The 14,707-nt window shown below is 60.0% G+C and overlaps 1 protein-coding gene across 1 annotated transcript; it reads left to right on the forward strand.

Moving 5' to 3' along the window:
- Nucleotides 1-62: 62 nt before the first annotated feature.
- On the forward strand, nt 63-14,202 carry LOC148591286 (vacuolar fusion protein MON1 homolog B-like; the record flags this gene model as incomplete). The annotated part of the gene is made up of 5 exons (XM_088537872.1): nt 63-232; nt 2,500-2,700; nt 6,552-7,347; nt 10,678-10,825; nt 14,044-14,202. Coding segments are annotated over 5 exons (1,474 nt in total), but the record flags the coding sequence as incomplete, so codon positions are not given.
- Nucleotides 14,203-14,707: the final 505 nt, after the last annotated feature.

Here is a 14,707-nt window from a genome sequence, read left to right on the forward strand (position 1 = left end):
AATAAAAAACGCTTTTTGGGATGTTTTTTCCCCCATCCTCCTGTTGTCGCGGCGTGGGGGAGGGGCTTCGGCGTGGCCCCGCCCCCCGCGCCACGTCACACGCGGGACCACGTGGCCGGGGGGTCCCGGGGGCCTTTGGGCTTCGCGATCCGGGAGTTGAAGCCTGGGGTGGAGGGGGGGAAGGGAGTGAAGGGGGGGGGCCCGGACGCCTGGGCCCTTCCCGGACGCCGGGGCCCCTTCCCGGACGCCTGGGCCCTTCCCGGATGCCGGGGCCCTTCCCGGACGCCTGGGCCCTTTCCCGGACTCCTGGGCCCTTCCCGGACGCCTGGGCCCTTCCCGGATTCCTGGGCCCTCCCCGGACGCCTGGGCCCTTCCCGGACACCGGGGCCCTTCCCGGACGCCTGGGCCCTTTCCTGGACGCCTGGGCCCTTTCCCGGACGCCTCGGCCCTCCCCGGACACCAGGTCCCTTCCCGGACTCCTGGGCCCCTTCCCGGACGCCGGGGCCCCTTCCCGGACGCCTGGGCCCTTCCCGGTCGCTCACCCAGGCCGGGGCTCCGGGCGCTGTCGGCGGCTCCGACTTCCTCGTAGGCTCCGGCCTGCGGGGGGGACGCTGGGGGGAGGGGGGGCGGTTAGTTCCCTATAGGGACCCCCCCATGGAATCCCCATATTGGGAGCCCCGTGGGGGTGGGGAGAGGTTAATGGCCCCTATAGGACTTGGGGTGGGTCCCTATATGGTCGCCATAGGATGGGTTCTATAGAAGGTGATGTCTAGAGGGTGCTTGGGGCGGGGGGCAGCCCCTATAGAGGCCAATCAGGGGTCCTATAGGGTACCAAGGTAGGCGGGACCCGACCCTTATAGGCCCCAGGGAAAGGCCATATAGGTGTGGGGGGGAGAATGGCCCCTATAGGATCTATAGGGCGCTGTCTATAGGGTGGGGGGGGAATATAATATCCTATAGGGGCAATAATATGAAATTGGGGGGAGGGACCCGGGGGGGGCCCCTCTCCCCCCCCCACGTTACTCACCGGAGGGGGCGGGGCGGTGCCCGGGGCTCCCCGGGAGGGAGGCGGGGCCGAGTGCGGGGGGCGGGGCCCGCTCCGAAGGGGCGGGGCTTCGCGCGGGGGCCCCGGCCCCGCCCCCCCGGCGCGGCTTGTTCACCACGGCGTAAGTGGCCTCCATGGGGGGGGGGGGGGAGCTGCGGGGGGGAGGGGGGGCAATGAGGGGCCCCGGCGTCCGGGCGGGGGGTGCCCGGACGCCGGGGCCCCTTTGGCCACCGGGCCCCCCCCCCCCGGACGCCGGGGCCCCTCTCACCGGCTGCCGCTGCGGAGCCTCCCGGAAGCGCCGGGTCCCGCCCCACAGGAAGCGGCGCCCTGCGGGGAGGGGGGGGGCCCCGGCGTCCGGGGAGGGGCCCAACCGCCCCCCCCCCCCTCCGCCCGGTGCCACGTGCGGGCGCGTGACAGCGCGTGACGTCACGGGCGGGCACGTGGCCTCACGAGGGACTGCTGTCCCTTTAAGGGGGAGGTGCCTGCGCGCGGTGACGTCACGCCCCCCCCCCCCGCCCGGGCACGCCCCCCGCCCTTCCCTGGTGGGGGGGCCGCTCGTTCCCCATTGGCCAATCGCTGCGCGCCTTCCCCGGCCCCGCCCCGCTGCGCGCGGATTGGCTCAGGCGCGCGCTGACGTCACAGGCGGCCGCAACCCGGAAGCGGCGGCGGCGGCAGCGGCGGGAGCGACGCGCGCGGGACCGCGGCCCCCACCCGCGCGGATGGTGAGGGGGCGGGGCCAGCGCCGCCCCACGTGGCCCGCGGGAGGGGCGGGGTCAGGCCCGCGGCACGTGACTCGCGGGAGGGGGCGGAGCCATCGCAGCGCGCGGGATAACTCCCCCCCCCCGCGCGGCGGGGGGCGGGATCGAGATGTGGGCGGGGCCTGGTTCATATGGGCGGGGCTCTGGCGGCGGGGGGCGCCCGGGTGGGCGGGGCAGGGGGAATGTAAAGTGGGTGGGCTCAAAAGGGGGCGTGGCCTTGCGGCGTTGGGGGCGGGGTCTCGCACATAGACGCTGCTGCCGGGGGGGCGTGGCCTATAGGGGCGTTGTCCTTGGGGCGTGGCCGACGTGAAGGGCGTGGCCTTGTGGCATTGGGGGCGGGGTCTCGCACATAGACGCTGCTGCGGGGGGGCGTGGCCTATCGTGGCGTTGTCCTTGGGGCGTGGCCGACGTGAAGGGCATGGCCTTGTGGCATTGGGGGCGGAGTCTCGCACATAGACGCTGCTGCGGGGGGGCGTGGCCTACAGAGGCGTTGTCCTTGGGGCGTGGCCTAATGACGGGGGCGTGGCTTCCGGGCCGATTCCCTGGTACTGCAGGGGGTTGCAAGGGGGCGTGTTCGCAATGCATGGGCGTGGCCTAGGGGTGGCCACGCCCCCATTACCCTCCCTTTCCCCCCCAAATAACCCACGTCCGCAGGTGACATGATGGAGGGCGGCGGCGCCGGGGCGTCCCCGTCGTGGCGCGGCCGCGGCGCCGAGGACGTGACGGCGCCGGGGTGGCGCGCGCGGCCCAGCCACGTGTTCGTGCTCAGCGAGGCCGGCAAGCCCATCTACTCGCGCTACGGCGACGAGGAGGCCCTGGCGCCCACCATGGGCGTCATGATGGCGCTCGTGGCCGTGCTGCAGAGCGCCGGCAACGCCATCCGCGCCATCTGCTCCGGTGCGTGGGTGGCCCGGGGGGGTGCTCACAAAATGGCCGCCTGACCCCCAAAACACCCACTTTTCCTCACGTTTTCCCTCAAAATGGCCACTGGAGTTCCCCCTTGGGGTCCTTTGCTTCAGGTGTGCTTACAAAATGGCCACCTGACCCCCAAAACAGCCCATTTTCCTCGGGTTTTCCCTCAAAATGGCCACCGGAGTCACCCCTTGGGTTCCTTTGCCTCAGGTGTGTTCACAAAATGGCCGCCTGACCCTGAAAACGGTCGCTTTTCCTCCGGTTTTCTCTTAAAATGGCCCCTGGAGTTCCCCCTTGGGTTTCTTTGCCTCAGGTGTGCTTACAAAATGGCCACCTGACCCCCAAAACAGCCCATTTTCCTCGGGTTTTCCCTCAAAATGGCCACTGGAGTTCCCTCTTGGGGTCCTTTGTCTCAGGTGTGTTCACAAAATGGCCGCCTGACTCCCAAAACACCCACTTTTCCTCACGTTTTCCCTCAAAATGGCCACTGGAGTTCCCCCTTGGGGTCCTTTGCCTCAGGTGTGCTCACAAAATGGCCGCCTGACCCCCAAAACACCCACTTTTCCTCACGTTTTCCCTCAAAATGGCCACTGGAGTTCCCCCTTGGGGTCCTTTGCCTCAGATGTGCTTACAAAATGGCCACCTGACCCCCAAAACAGCCTGTTTTCCTCGGGTTTTCCCTCAAATGGCCACCGGAGTCGCCCCTTGGGTTCCTTTGCCTCAGGTGTGTTCACAAAATGGCCGCCTGACCCCCCCGGGGGGCGCTTTTCTCTGGGTTTTCTCTCAAAATGGCCACTGGAATCCCCCAGGGGGTCATTTGCTTCAGGTGTCCTCACAAAATGGCCGCCTGACCCTGAAAACGGTCGCTTTTCCTCAGGTTTTCTCTTAAAATGGCCCCTGGAGTTCCCCCTTGGGTTTCTTTGCCTCAGGTGTGCTTACAAAATGGCCACCTGACCCCCAAAACAGCCCATTTTCCTCGGGTTTTCCCTCAAAATGGCCACCGGAGTCGCCCCTTGGGTTCCTTTGCCTCAGGTGTGTTCACAAAATGGCCGCCTGACCCCCCCGGGGGGCGCTTTTCTCTGGGTTTTCTCTCAAAATGGCCACTGGAATCCCCCAGGGGGTCCTTTGCTTCAGGTGTCCTCACAAAATGGCCGCCTGACCCCCAAAACACCCACTTTTCCTCGGGTTTTCCCCCAAAATGGTCACTGGAGTTGCCCCTTGGGTTCCTTTGCCTCAGGTGTGCTTACAAAATGGCCACCTGACTCCCAAAACACCCACTTTTCCTCACGTTTTCCCTCAAAATGGCCACTGGAGTTCCCCCTTGGGGTCCTTTGCCTCAGGTGTGTTCACAAAATGGCCACCTGACCCCCCCGGGGGGCGCTTTTCTTTGGGTTTTCTCTCAAAATGGCCACTGGAATCCCCCAGGGGGTCCTTTGCTTCAGGTGTCCTCACAAAATGGCCGCCTGACCCTGAAAACGGTCGCTTTTCCTCCGGTTTTCTCTTAAAATGGCCCCTGGAGTTCCCCCTTGGGTTTCTTTGCTTCAGGTGTGCTCACAAAATGGCCACCTGACCCCCAAAACAGCCCATTTTCCTCGGGTTTTCCCTCAAAATGGCCACTGGAGTTCCCTCTTGGGGTCCTTTGTCTCAGGTGTGTTCACAAAATGGCCGCCTGACTCCCAAAACACCCACTTTTCCTCACGTTTTCCCTCAAAATGGCCACTGGAGTTCCCCCTTGGGTTCCTTTGCCTCAGGTGTGCTTACAAAATGGCCACCTGACCCCCAAAACAGCCCATTTTCCTCGGGTTTTCCCTCAAAATGGCCACCGGAGTCGCCCCTTGGGTTCCTTTGCCTCAGGTGTGCTCACAAAATGGCCGCCTTGCCCCCAAAATGGCCCCTTATCCTCAGGTTTTCTCTCAAAATGGCCACCAGGGTCACCCAGGGGGCTCCTTTGCCTCAGGTGTGCTCACAAAATGGCCGTCTGACCCCCAAAACGGTCACTTTTTTCTCAGGTTTTCTCTCAAAATGACCACCAGGGTCACCCAGGGGGCTCCTTTGCCTGAGCAGTGCTCACAAAATGGCCGCCTGACCCCTAAAACGGCCACTTTTCCTTGGGTTTTCTCTCAAAATGGCCACCAGGGTCCCCCAGCCGGTTCCTTTGCCTGAGCGGTGCTCACAAAATGGCCGCCTGACTCCCAAAAAGGGCCACTTTTCCTCGGGTTTTCTCTCAAAATGGCTGCTGGGCTCCCCAAGGGCCCCGTTTACCTCAGATGTGCTCACAAAATGGCTGCCGGGCCCCCAAATGGCCCCCTTTCTTTTAGATGTGTTCACAAAATGGCCGCCGGACCCCCACAGGGCCCCCTTTCCAGGCCCCCTCCCCTCAAACTCCCCATTTTGTCACCCGGAAGCCAAGCCCCTCCCCCGAACGCCTGTGTTTTGTCACCGCGAACCCGGATCCTCCCCACAACAGCCGGACCGCGTCACCGCGAACCCCAATCCTCTCCCGACACCCGGATTTTGTCACCGTGACCCCCGAAACCCTCCACATTTTGTCACCGCGAAACCCAAACCATTCCCACAACAGCCGGACTGCGTCACCGCGAACCCCAACCCTTTCCCAACACCCGAATTTTGTCACCGGGAACTCCCAAACCTCCCCCAAAACCTCCCTATTTTGTCACCCCAAATCCTCTCCCAACCCCTCCCTATTTGTCACCATGACCCCCAACACCCCCCAGGACCCCATATTTCATCACCATGAACCCCAAGTCCTCCCGCAACACCCGGATTTTGTCACCGTGAAGCCCAAACCACCCCAAAAACCTCCCTATTTTGTCACCCCAAACCTTCCAACACCTCCCCATTTGTCACCGTGACCCCCCAACACCCCCCAGAACCCCTGTGTTTCATCACCACGAACCCCAAGTCCTCCCGCAACACCCGGATTTTGTCACCGTGAGCCCCAACCCCTCCCCATTTTGTCACCATGAACCCCAAACCACCCCCAAAAACTCCCTATTTTGTCACCCCAAACCCTCTCCCAACCCCTCCCTATTTGTCACCATGACCCCCAACACCCCCCAGGACCCCATATTTCATCACCATGAACCCCAAGTCCTCCCGCAACACCCGGATTTTGTCACCGTGAAGCCCAAACCACCCCCAAAACCTCCCTATTTTGTCACCCCAAACCTTCCAACTCCTCCATATTTGTCACCGTGACCCCCCAACACCCCCCAGGACACCATGTTTCATCACCAAGAACCCCAAGTCCTCCCGCAACACCCGAATTTTGTCACCGTGAGCCCCAGCCCCTCCCCATTTTGTCACCATGAACCCCAAACCACCCCCCAAAACTCCCTATTTTGTCACCCCAAACCTTCCAACTCCTCCATATTTGTCACCGTGACCCCCCAACACCCCCCAGGACACCATGTTTCATCACCAAGAACCCCAAGTCCTCCCACAACACCCGGATTTTGTCACCGTGAGCCCCGATCCCTCCCCATTTCGTCACCGTGAACCCCAAACCACCCCCAAAACCTCCCTATTTTGTCACCCCAAATCCTCTCCCAACCCCTCCCTATTTGTCACCATGACCCCCAGGACCCCCCAGGACCCCATATTTCATCACCATGAACCCCAAGTCCTCCCGCAACACCCGGATTTTGTCACCGTGAAGCCCAAACCACCCCCAAAACCTCCCTATTTTGTCACCCCAAACCTTCCAACACCTCCCCATTTGTCACCGTGACCCCCAGGACCCCCCAGAACCCCCGTCCCCAACCCCCCCCCGAAGCAGCGCCCCGTCCGCCTGACGCTCCGCCTGTTGCCCGCAGAGGACCGCACGCTGGTGTTCGAGCAGCGCGGGCCGCTGTTGCTGGTGACGGTGTGGCGCAGCCGGCGGCCGGCGGAACAGCTCCGCCGCCAGCTGTCCCTGGTCCACGAGCAGATCCTGAGCCTGCTGACCGCCGGCGGCATCGCGCGGGTGTTCGCCCGCCGCCGCGGCTACGACCTCCGCCGCCTGTTGGCCGGCGCCGAGGCCGTGCTGGACCGCCTGTTGGCAGGCCCGGCCGCCGACGGCCGCCTGTTGCTGGCGGCCACCCCGGCCGCTCCGCTGGCTCCGGCTGTGCGCCGCGCCGTGGGGCTGGCGCTACAACGCGCCGCCGCCGCCGTCACCCCGCCGCCGGCGCTCGCCTTGGTGGTAACGTCACCCGGCGGGCGCCTGGTGACGGCGGCCCGGCAGCGGGCGCTGGCGGAGGACGGGCGCCTGCGGCCGACTGACGTGCACCTGTTGCTCAACCTGTTGCTGGGCGGCGGCGCGGGTGACAGCGGCGAGGTGTGGACGCCGGTGTGCCTGCCGGGCGTCAACGCCGACGGTTACTTCTACGCGTATGCGGCGGCGCTGCCGGGCGGCACCGCGCGCCTGGTGTTGTTGTCAACCGAACGCGACGGTTTCGAGGCCGCCGCCGGGGTGCGCCGGCGGTTCCTGGCCGCCCTGGAGGCGCTCGGAGGCTTCACAGTCGGCGGCGGCGGTTACGGCGCGGCTGACGCGGGCGCCCCCGAGCTGCGGCATTTCCTGTACAAACCGCTGGACGGGCCGCCCGACAGTCGGCAGCTGCCACAGTTCACCAGGTGCCGGGGACGGCGCAGCGGGGGGAATCGGGGCAAAATGGGGCGAATTGGGGAAATTGGGGTGAATTGGGGCAAAATGGGGCGAATGGGGGGCAATTGGGGTGAATTGGGGGCAATTGGGGTGAATTGGGGGAATTGGGGCAAAATGGGGTAAATTGGGGAAATGGGGGTGAATTGGGGAAATTGGGGTGAATTGGGGCAAAATGGAGCGAATTGGGGGCAATTGGGGTGAATTGGGGCAAAATGGGGTGAATTGGGGCAAAATGGGGCGAATTGGGGAAATTGGGGTGAATTGGGGGCAATTGGGGTGAATTGGGGCAAAATGCAGTGATTTGGGGCAATTGGGGTGAATTGGGGCAAAATGGGGTAAATTGGGGAAATTGGGGTGAATTGGGGAAATTGGGGTGAATTGGGGCAAAATGGAGCGAATTGGGGGCAATTGGGGTGAATTGGGGACATTGGGGTAAATTGGGGCAAAATGGGGCGAATTGGGGTGAATTGGGGGCAATTGGGGTGAGCTGGGGACAGTTGGGGTGAATTGGGGCTAAATGGGGCAAATTGGGGTGAATTGGGGGAAATTGGGGTGAATTGGGGACATTGGGGTGAATTGGGGCAAAATGGGGTGAATGGGGGGCAATTGGGGTGAATTGGGGGCAATTGGGGGGAATTGGGGGAATTGGGGCAAAATGCAGTGATTTGGGGCAATTGGGGTGAATTGGGGCAAAATGGGGTAAATTGGGGAAATTGGGGTGAATTGGGGTGAATTGGGGCAAAATGGAGTGAATTGGGGGCAATTGGGGTGAATTGGGGACATTGGGGTGAATCGGGGCAAAATGGGGCGAATTGGGGAAATTGGGGTGAATTGGGGCAAAATGGGGTGAATGGGGGGCAATTGGGGTGAATTGGGGGCAATTGGGGTGAATTGGGGGAATTGGGGCAAAATGCAGTGATTTGGGGCAATTGGGGTGAATTGGGGCAAAATGGGGTAAATTGGGGAAATTGGGGTGAATTGGGGTGAATTGGGGCAAAATGGAGCGAATTGGGGGCAATTGGGTGAATTGGGGACATTGGGGTGAATTGGGGCAAAATGGGGCGAATTGGGGGCAATTGGGGTGAATTGGGGGCAATTGGGGTGGGCTGGGGGCAGTTGGGGTGAATTGGGGCTAAATGGGGCAAATTGGGGTGAATTGGGGGAAAATGGGGCGAATTGGGGGCAATTGGGGTGAATTGGGGGCAGTTGGGGTGAATTGGGGCAACATGGGGTGAATTAGGGAAAAATGGGGTGAATTGGGGGAAATTGGGCTGAACTGGGGCAAAATGGGGTGAATTGGGGAAATTGGGGTGAATTGGGGCAAAATGGGGTGAATTGGGGAAATGGCAAAATGGGGTGAATTGGGGGCAATTGGGGTGAATTGGGGCAAAATGGGGTGAATGGGGGGCAATTGGGGTGAATTGGGGGAATTGGGGCAAAATGCAGTGATTTGGGGCAATTGGGGTGAATTGGGGCAAAATGGGGCGAATTGGGGGTAATTGGGGTGAATTGGGGCAAAATGGAGCGAATTGGGGGCAATTGGGGTGAATTGGGGACATTGGGGTGAATTGGGGCAAAATGGGGCGAATTGGGGGCAATTGGGGTGAATTGGGGGGAATTGGGGCTAAATGGGGCAAATTGGGGTGAATTGGGGGAAAATGGGGCGAATTGGGGGCAATTGGGGTGAATTGGGGGCAGTTGGAGTGAATTGGGGCAACATGGGGTGAATTAGGGAAAAATGGGGTGAATTGGGGAAATTGGGGTGAACTGGGGCAAAATGGGGTGAATTGGGGAAATTGGGGTGAATTGGGGGCAATTGGGGTGAATTGGGGGAATTGGGGCAAAATGCAGTGATTTGGGGCAATTGGGGTGATTTGGGGCAAAATGGGGTAAATTGGGGAAATTGGGGTGAATTGGGGTGAATTGGGGCAAAATGGAGTGAATTGGGGGCAATTGGGGTGAATTGGGGACATTGGGGTGAATAGGGGCAAAATGGGGCGAATTGAGGAAATTGGGGTGAATTGGGGCAAAATGGGGTGAATGGGGGGCAATTGGGGTGAATTGGGGGCAATTGGGGGGAATTGGGGGAATTGGGGCAAAATGCAGTGATTTGGGGCAATTGGGGTGAATTGGGGCAAAATGGGGTAAATTGGGGAAATTGGGGTGAATTGGGGTGAATTGGGGCAAAATGGAGTGAATTGGGGCAATTGGGGTGAATTGGGGACATTGGGGTGAATTGGGGCAAAATGGGGCGAATTGGGGGCAATTGGGGTGAATTGGGGGCAATTGGGGTGAGCTGGGGGCAGTTGGGGTGAATTGGGGCTAAATGGGGCAAATTGGGGTGAATTGGGGGAAAATGGGGCCAATTGGGGGCAATTGGGGTGAATTGGGGCAAAATGGAGCGAATTGGGGGCAATTGGGGTGAATTGGGGACATTGGGGTGAATTGGGGCAAAATGGGGCGAATTGGGGGCAATTGGGGCGAATTGGGGGCAATTGGGGTGAATTGGGGGCAGTTGGGGTGAATTGGGGCAACATGGGGTGAATTAGGGAAAAATGGGGTGAATTGGGGGAAATTGGGCTGAACTGGGGCAAAATGGGGTGAATTGGGGAAATTGGGGTGAATTGGGGCAAAATGGGGTGAATTGGGGAAATGGGGGCAAAATGGGGTGAATTGGGGGCAATTGGGGTGAATTGGGGCAAAATGGCGTGAATTGGGGAAATTGGGGCAAAATGGGGTGAATTGGAGGAAATTGGCGTGGTTTGAGGGAAATTGGGATGAATTGGGGCAAATTGGGGAAATTGGGGTGCATTGGCGCAAAATGGGGTGAATTGGGGGAAATTAGGGTGCATTGGGTGAATTGGGGAAATTGGGGTAAATTGGGATGAAATGGGGGAAATTGGGGCAAATCAGGGGGAATTGGGGCAGATTGGGGGCAAAATGGGGTGGTTTGGGGCAAAGTGGGGTGAATTGGGGGCAAATTGGTGTGGTTTTGGGGAAAACTGGGGTGGTTCGGTGCAAAATGGGGTGAATTGTGGGAAATCGGGGTGGTTTGGGGGCAAAATGGGGGCGGTTTGGGGTGAATGTGGGGGAAACGGGGGCGGTTTGGGGACGAATGGGGACAGTTTGGGGAGGAACAGGCGGAGACAGGCGGAATTTGGGGCCGAACGCGGTGAAACCGGCTGGTTTGGGGGAAAACGGGGGCGATTTGGGGAGAAACAGCGTGAAAACGGGTGGGATCGGGGGCGGCGGTTGTTGCGCGGAGGCCGCAACAGGCGGCCGCCCGTCCCCCGTGTCAGCCCCGAGCTGGAGGAGCCCTACGGCAGCGAGGAGGAGCAGCACCGCCTGTTCGACCTGTACCACGCGCTGCACAGCCGCCTGCACAGCCCCAGCCGGCCCCTGCGCCTCGTCTACCACGTGGCGCCCAAGGAGACGCTGCTGGCCTGGGTGAGGCGGCGGTAGGGTTCAGAGTGAACATCAGTAGGGGTCAGGGTGAACGGCGGGACATCAGTAGGGTTCAGGGTGAACAGCAGGATATCAGCAGGGTTCAGTGAATGGCGGGACATCAGTAGGGTTCAGAGTGAACGGCGGGACATCAGTAGGGTTCAGGGTGAACAGCGGGATATCAGCAGGGTTCAGTGAGCGGCGGGACATCAGTAGGGTTCAGAGTGAATGGCGGGACATCAGTAGGGTTCAGGGTGAACGGCAGGACATCAGCAGGGTTCAGTGAATGGCGGGACATCAGTAGGGTTCAGAGTGAACGGCGGGACATCAGTAGGGTTCAGGGTGAACGGCAGGATATCAGCAGGGTTCAGTGAATGGCAGGACATCGGTAGGGTTCAGAGTGAACGGCGGGACATCAGCAGGGTTCAGTGAGCGGTGGGACATCAGTAGGGTTCAGGGTGAACGGCGGGACATCAGTAGGGTTCAGGGTGAACGGCGGGATATCAGCAGGGTTCAGTGAATGGCAGGACATCGGTAGGGTTCAGGGTGAACGGCAGGACATCAGGGTTCAGTGAACGGGAGGACATCAGTGGGGTTCAGGATAAACGGCGAGACATCAGCAGGGTTCAGAGTGAATGGCGGGACATCAGTAGGGTTCAGGGTGAACGGTGGGACATCAGTAGGGTTCAGGGTGAACAGCAGGACATCAGGGTTCAGTGAATGGCGGGACATCAGTAGGGTTCAGGGTGAACAGCGGGATAGCAGCAGGGTTCAGTGAACGGTGGGACATCGGTAGGGTTCAGAGTGAACGGTGGGACATCAGTAGGGTTCAGGGTGAACGGCGGGATATCAGCAGGGTTCAGTGAATGGCAGGACATCGGTAGGGTTCAGAGTGAACGGTGGGACATCAGTAGGGTTCAGGGTGAACGGCGGGACATCAGCAGGGTTCAGTGAATGGCGGGACATCAGTAGGGTTCAGGGTGAACGGCGGGACATCAGTAGGGTTCAGAGTGAACGGCGGGACATCAGTAGGGTTCAGGGTGAATGGTGGGACATCAGTAGGGTTCAGAGTGAACGGCGAGACATCAGCAGGGTTCAGAGTGAATGGCGGGACATCAGTAGGGTTCAGAGTGAACGGTGGGACATCAGTAGGGCTTAGGGTGAACGGTGGGACATCAGTGGGGTTCAGTGAATGGTGGGACATCAGTAGGGTTCAGGGTGAACGGTGGGACATCAGTAGGGTTCAGGGTGAACAGCAGGACATCAGTAGGTTTCAGGGTGAACGGCAGGAGATCAGTAGGGTTCAGGGTGAACGGTGGGACATCAGTAGGGCTCAGTGAATGGCGGGACATTGGGGCTTAGGGTGAGTGGTGGGAGATCAATAGATTTTAGAATGAAAATTTGGCAATCAGTAGGATTCAGAGTGAACGTTGGGAAACAGTTGTGAGTAGTAGAGTGAATTGTGGGGAATCATTAGGTTTCAGAGTGAATAACGGGAATTCGTTAAGCTTCATAGCGAACAATGAGGAATCATTAGGCTTCAGCATGAACACTGGGGAATAGTAGTGTTCAGATGTGAACAGTGGGGAAGGGTTAGGTTTCAGAATGAATAGCGGGAAATCATTTGGTTTCAGAGTGAACAGTGGGAAATCATTAGGTTTCAGAGTAAACAGTGGGAACTTGTTAGGTTTCAGAGTGAACACCAGGGCCTCATTAGGTTTTGGAGTGAACAGTGGGGCCTCGTTAGGTTTCTGAGTGAAACAGCGGGAACTCGTTAGGTTTCCGAAGTGAACAATGAGAACTCATTAGGTTTCAGAGTGAACAGTGGGAACTCGTTTCGTAATGAACAGTGGAGGCTCATTAAGTTTCAGAGTGAACAGTGGGGCCTCATTAGGTTTCCGAGTGAACAGCGGGAACTCGTTAGGTTTCAGAGTGAACAATGGGAAATCATCAGGTTTCAGAGTGAACAGCGGGAGCTCGTTAGGTTTCAGAGTGAACAGTGGGAAATCATTAGGTTTCAGAGTGAACAATACGGGCTCGTTAGGTTCCAGAGCAAACAGCAGGGAATCGTTAGGTTCCAGAGTGAACAGCGGGGAATCGTTAGGTTCCAGAGTGACCGGGGGAATCGTTAGGTTTCAGAGTGAACGGCGGGGAATTGTTAGGTTCCAGAGTGACTGGGGGAATCGTTAGGTTCCAGAGTGACCGGCAGGGAATCGTTAGGCTCCAGAGTGAACGGCGGGCAATCGTTAGGTTCCAGAGCGAACGGCGGCGAATCGTTAGGTTCCAGAGTGACCAGCGGGGCATCGTTAGGTTCCAGAGTGAACAGCTGGGAATCATTAGGTTCCAGAGTGAACAGCTGGGAATCGTTAGGTTCCAGAGTGACCGGGGGAATCGTTAGGTTTCAGAGTGAACGGCGGGGAATCGTTAGGTTCCAGAGTGACTGGGGGAATCGTTAGGTTCCAGAGTGACCGGCAGGGAATCGTTAGGCTCCAGAGTGAACGGCGGGCAATCGTTAGGTTCCAGAGTGACCGGGGGGGATCGTTAGGTTCCAGAGTGAACAGCTGGGAATCATTAGGTTCCAGAGTGAACAGCTGGGAATCGTTAGGTTCCAGAGTGACCGGGGGGAATCGTTAGGTTCCAGAGTGACTGGGGGAATCGTTAGGTTCCAGAGTGAACGGCAAGGAATCTTTAGGTTCCAGAGTGACTGGGGGAATCGTTAGGTTCCAGAGTGACCGGGGGGAATCGTTAGGTTCCAGAGTGAACGGCAAGGAATCGTTAGGTTCCAGAGTGACTGGGGGAATCGTTAGGTTCCAGAGTGAACGGCGGGGAATCGTTAGGTTCCCGAGTGAACGGCGGGGAATTGTTAGGTTCTAGAGTGAACGGCGGGGAATCGTTAGGCTCCCGAGTGAACAGCGGGGAATCGTTAGGCTCCCGAGTGAACAGCTGGGAATCGTTAGGTTCCAGAGTGAACAGCGGGGAATCGTTAGGTTCCAGAGTGACTGGGGGAATCGTTAGGCTCCCGAGTGAACGGCGGGGAATCGTTAGGCTCCCGAGTGAACGGCTGGGAATCGTTAGGTTCCAGAGTGACCGGCGGGGCATCGTTAGGTTCCAGAGTGAGCAGCGGGGAATCATTAGGTTCCAGAGTGACCGGGGGGAATCGTTAGGTTCCAGAGTGACCGGGGGGAATCGTTAGGCTCCCGAGTGAACGGCGCCCCCCGCAGGTGACCGGCCGCTTCGAGCTCTACGGCTGCTTCTCCCCCCTGGCCAGCAAGGCGGCCGCGGTGGCGGCGCTGACCCGGCTGCTGCGCTGGCTGCGGCGCCACGAGGAGCGGCTCTTCGTGCGCTTCCCGCCCGAGTTCGGCGCCGCGCCGGGGCCCTGAGCGCAATAAAGAGCGCGCCGGAGAACCGGGCTGGAACCGGGAGAGAACTGGGAGAACCGGGCTGGAACTGGGAGAGAACCGGGCTGGAAATGGGAGAGAACCGGGCTGGAAACGGGCGGGAAACGGGCTGGAAACGGGCGGGAAACGGGCGGGAAACGGGCGGGAAACGGGCGGGAAACGGGCGGGAAACGGGAGAACCAGGCTGGAAATGGGCGGGAAACGGGGGGGAAACGGGGGGGAAACGGGGGGGAAACGGGAGAACCGGGCTGGAAATGGGAGAGAACCGGGAGAACCGGGCTGGAAACGGGCTGGAAATGGGAGAACCAGGCAGGAAACGGGGGGAAACGGGCTGGAAACGGGCTGGAAATGGGAGAACCGGGCGGGAAACGGGAGAGAACCGGGCGGGAAACGGGGGAAACGGGCTGGAAACGGGAGAGAACCGGGCGGGAAACGGGCTGGAAACGGGGGGAACCGGGCGGGAAACGGGAGAGAAACGGGAGAACCG

The sequence above is a fragment of the Tinamus guttatus genome, unplaced genomic scaffold, assembly GCF_059628265.1.
Source record: "Tinamus guttatus ecotype Peru unplaced genomic scaffold, ASM5962826v1 Tinamus_guttatus_pri_ptg000873l, whole genome shotgun sequence".
In the NCBI taxonomy this organism is placed as follows: Eukaryota; Metazoa; Chordata; class Aves; order Tinamiformes; family Tinamidae; genus Tinamus; species Tinamus guttatus.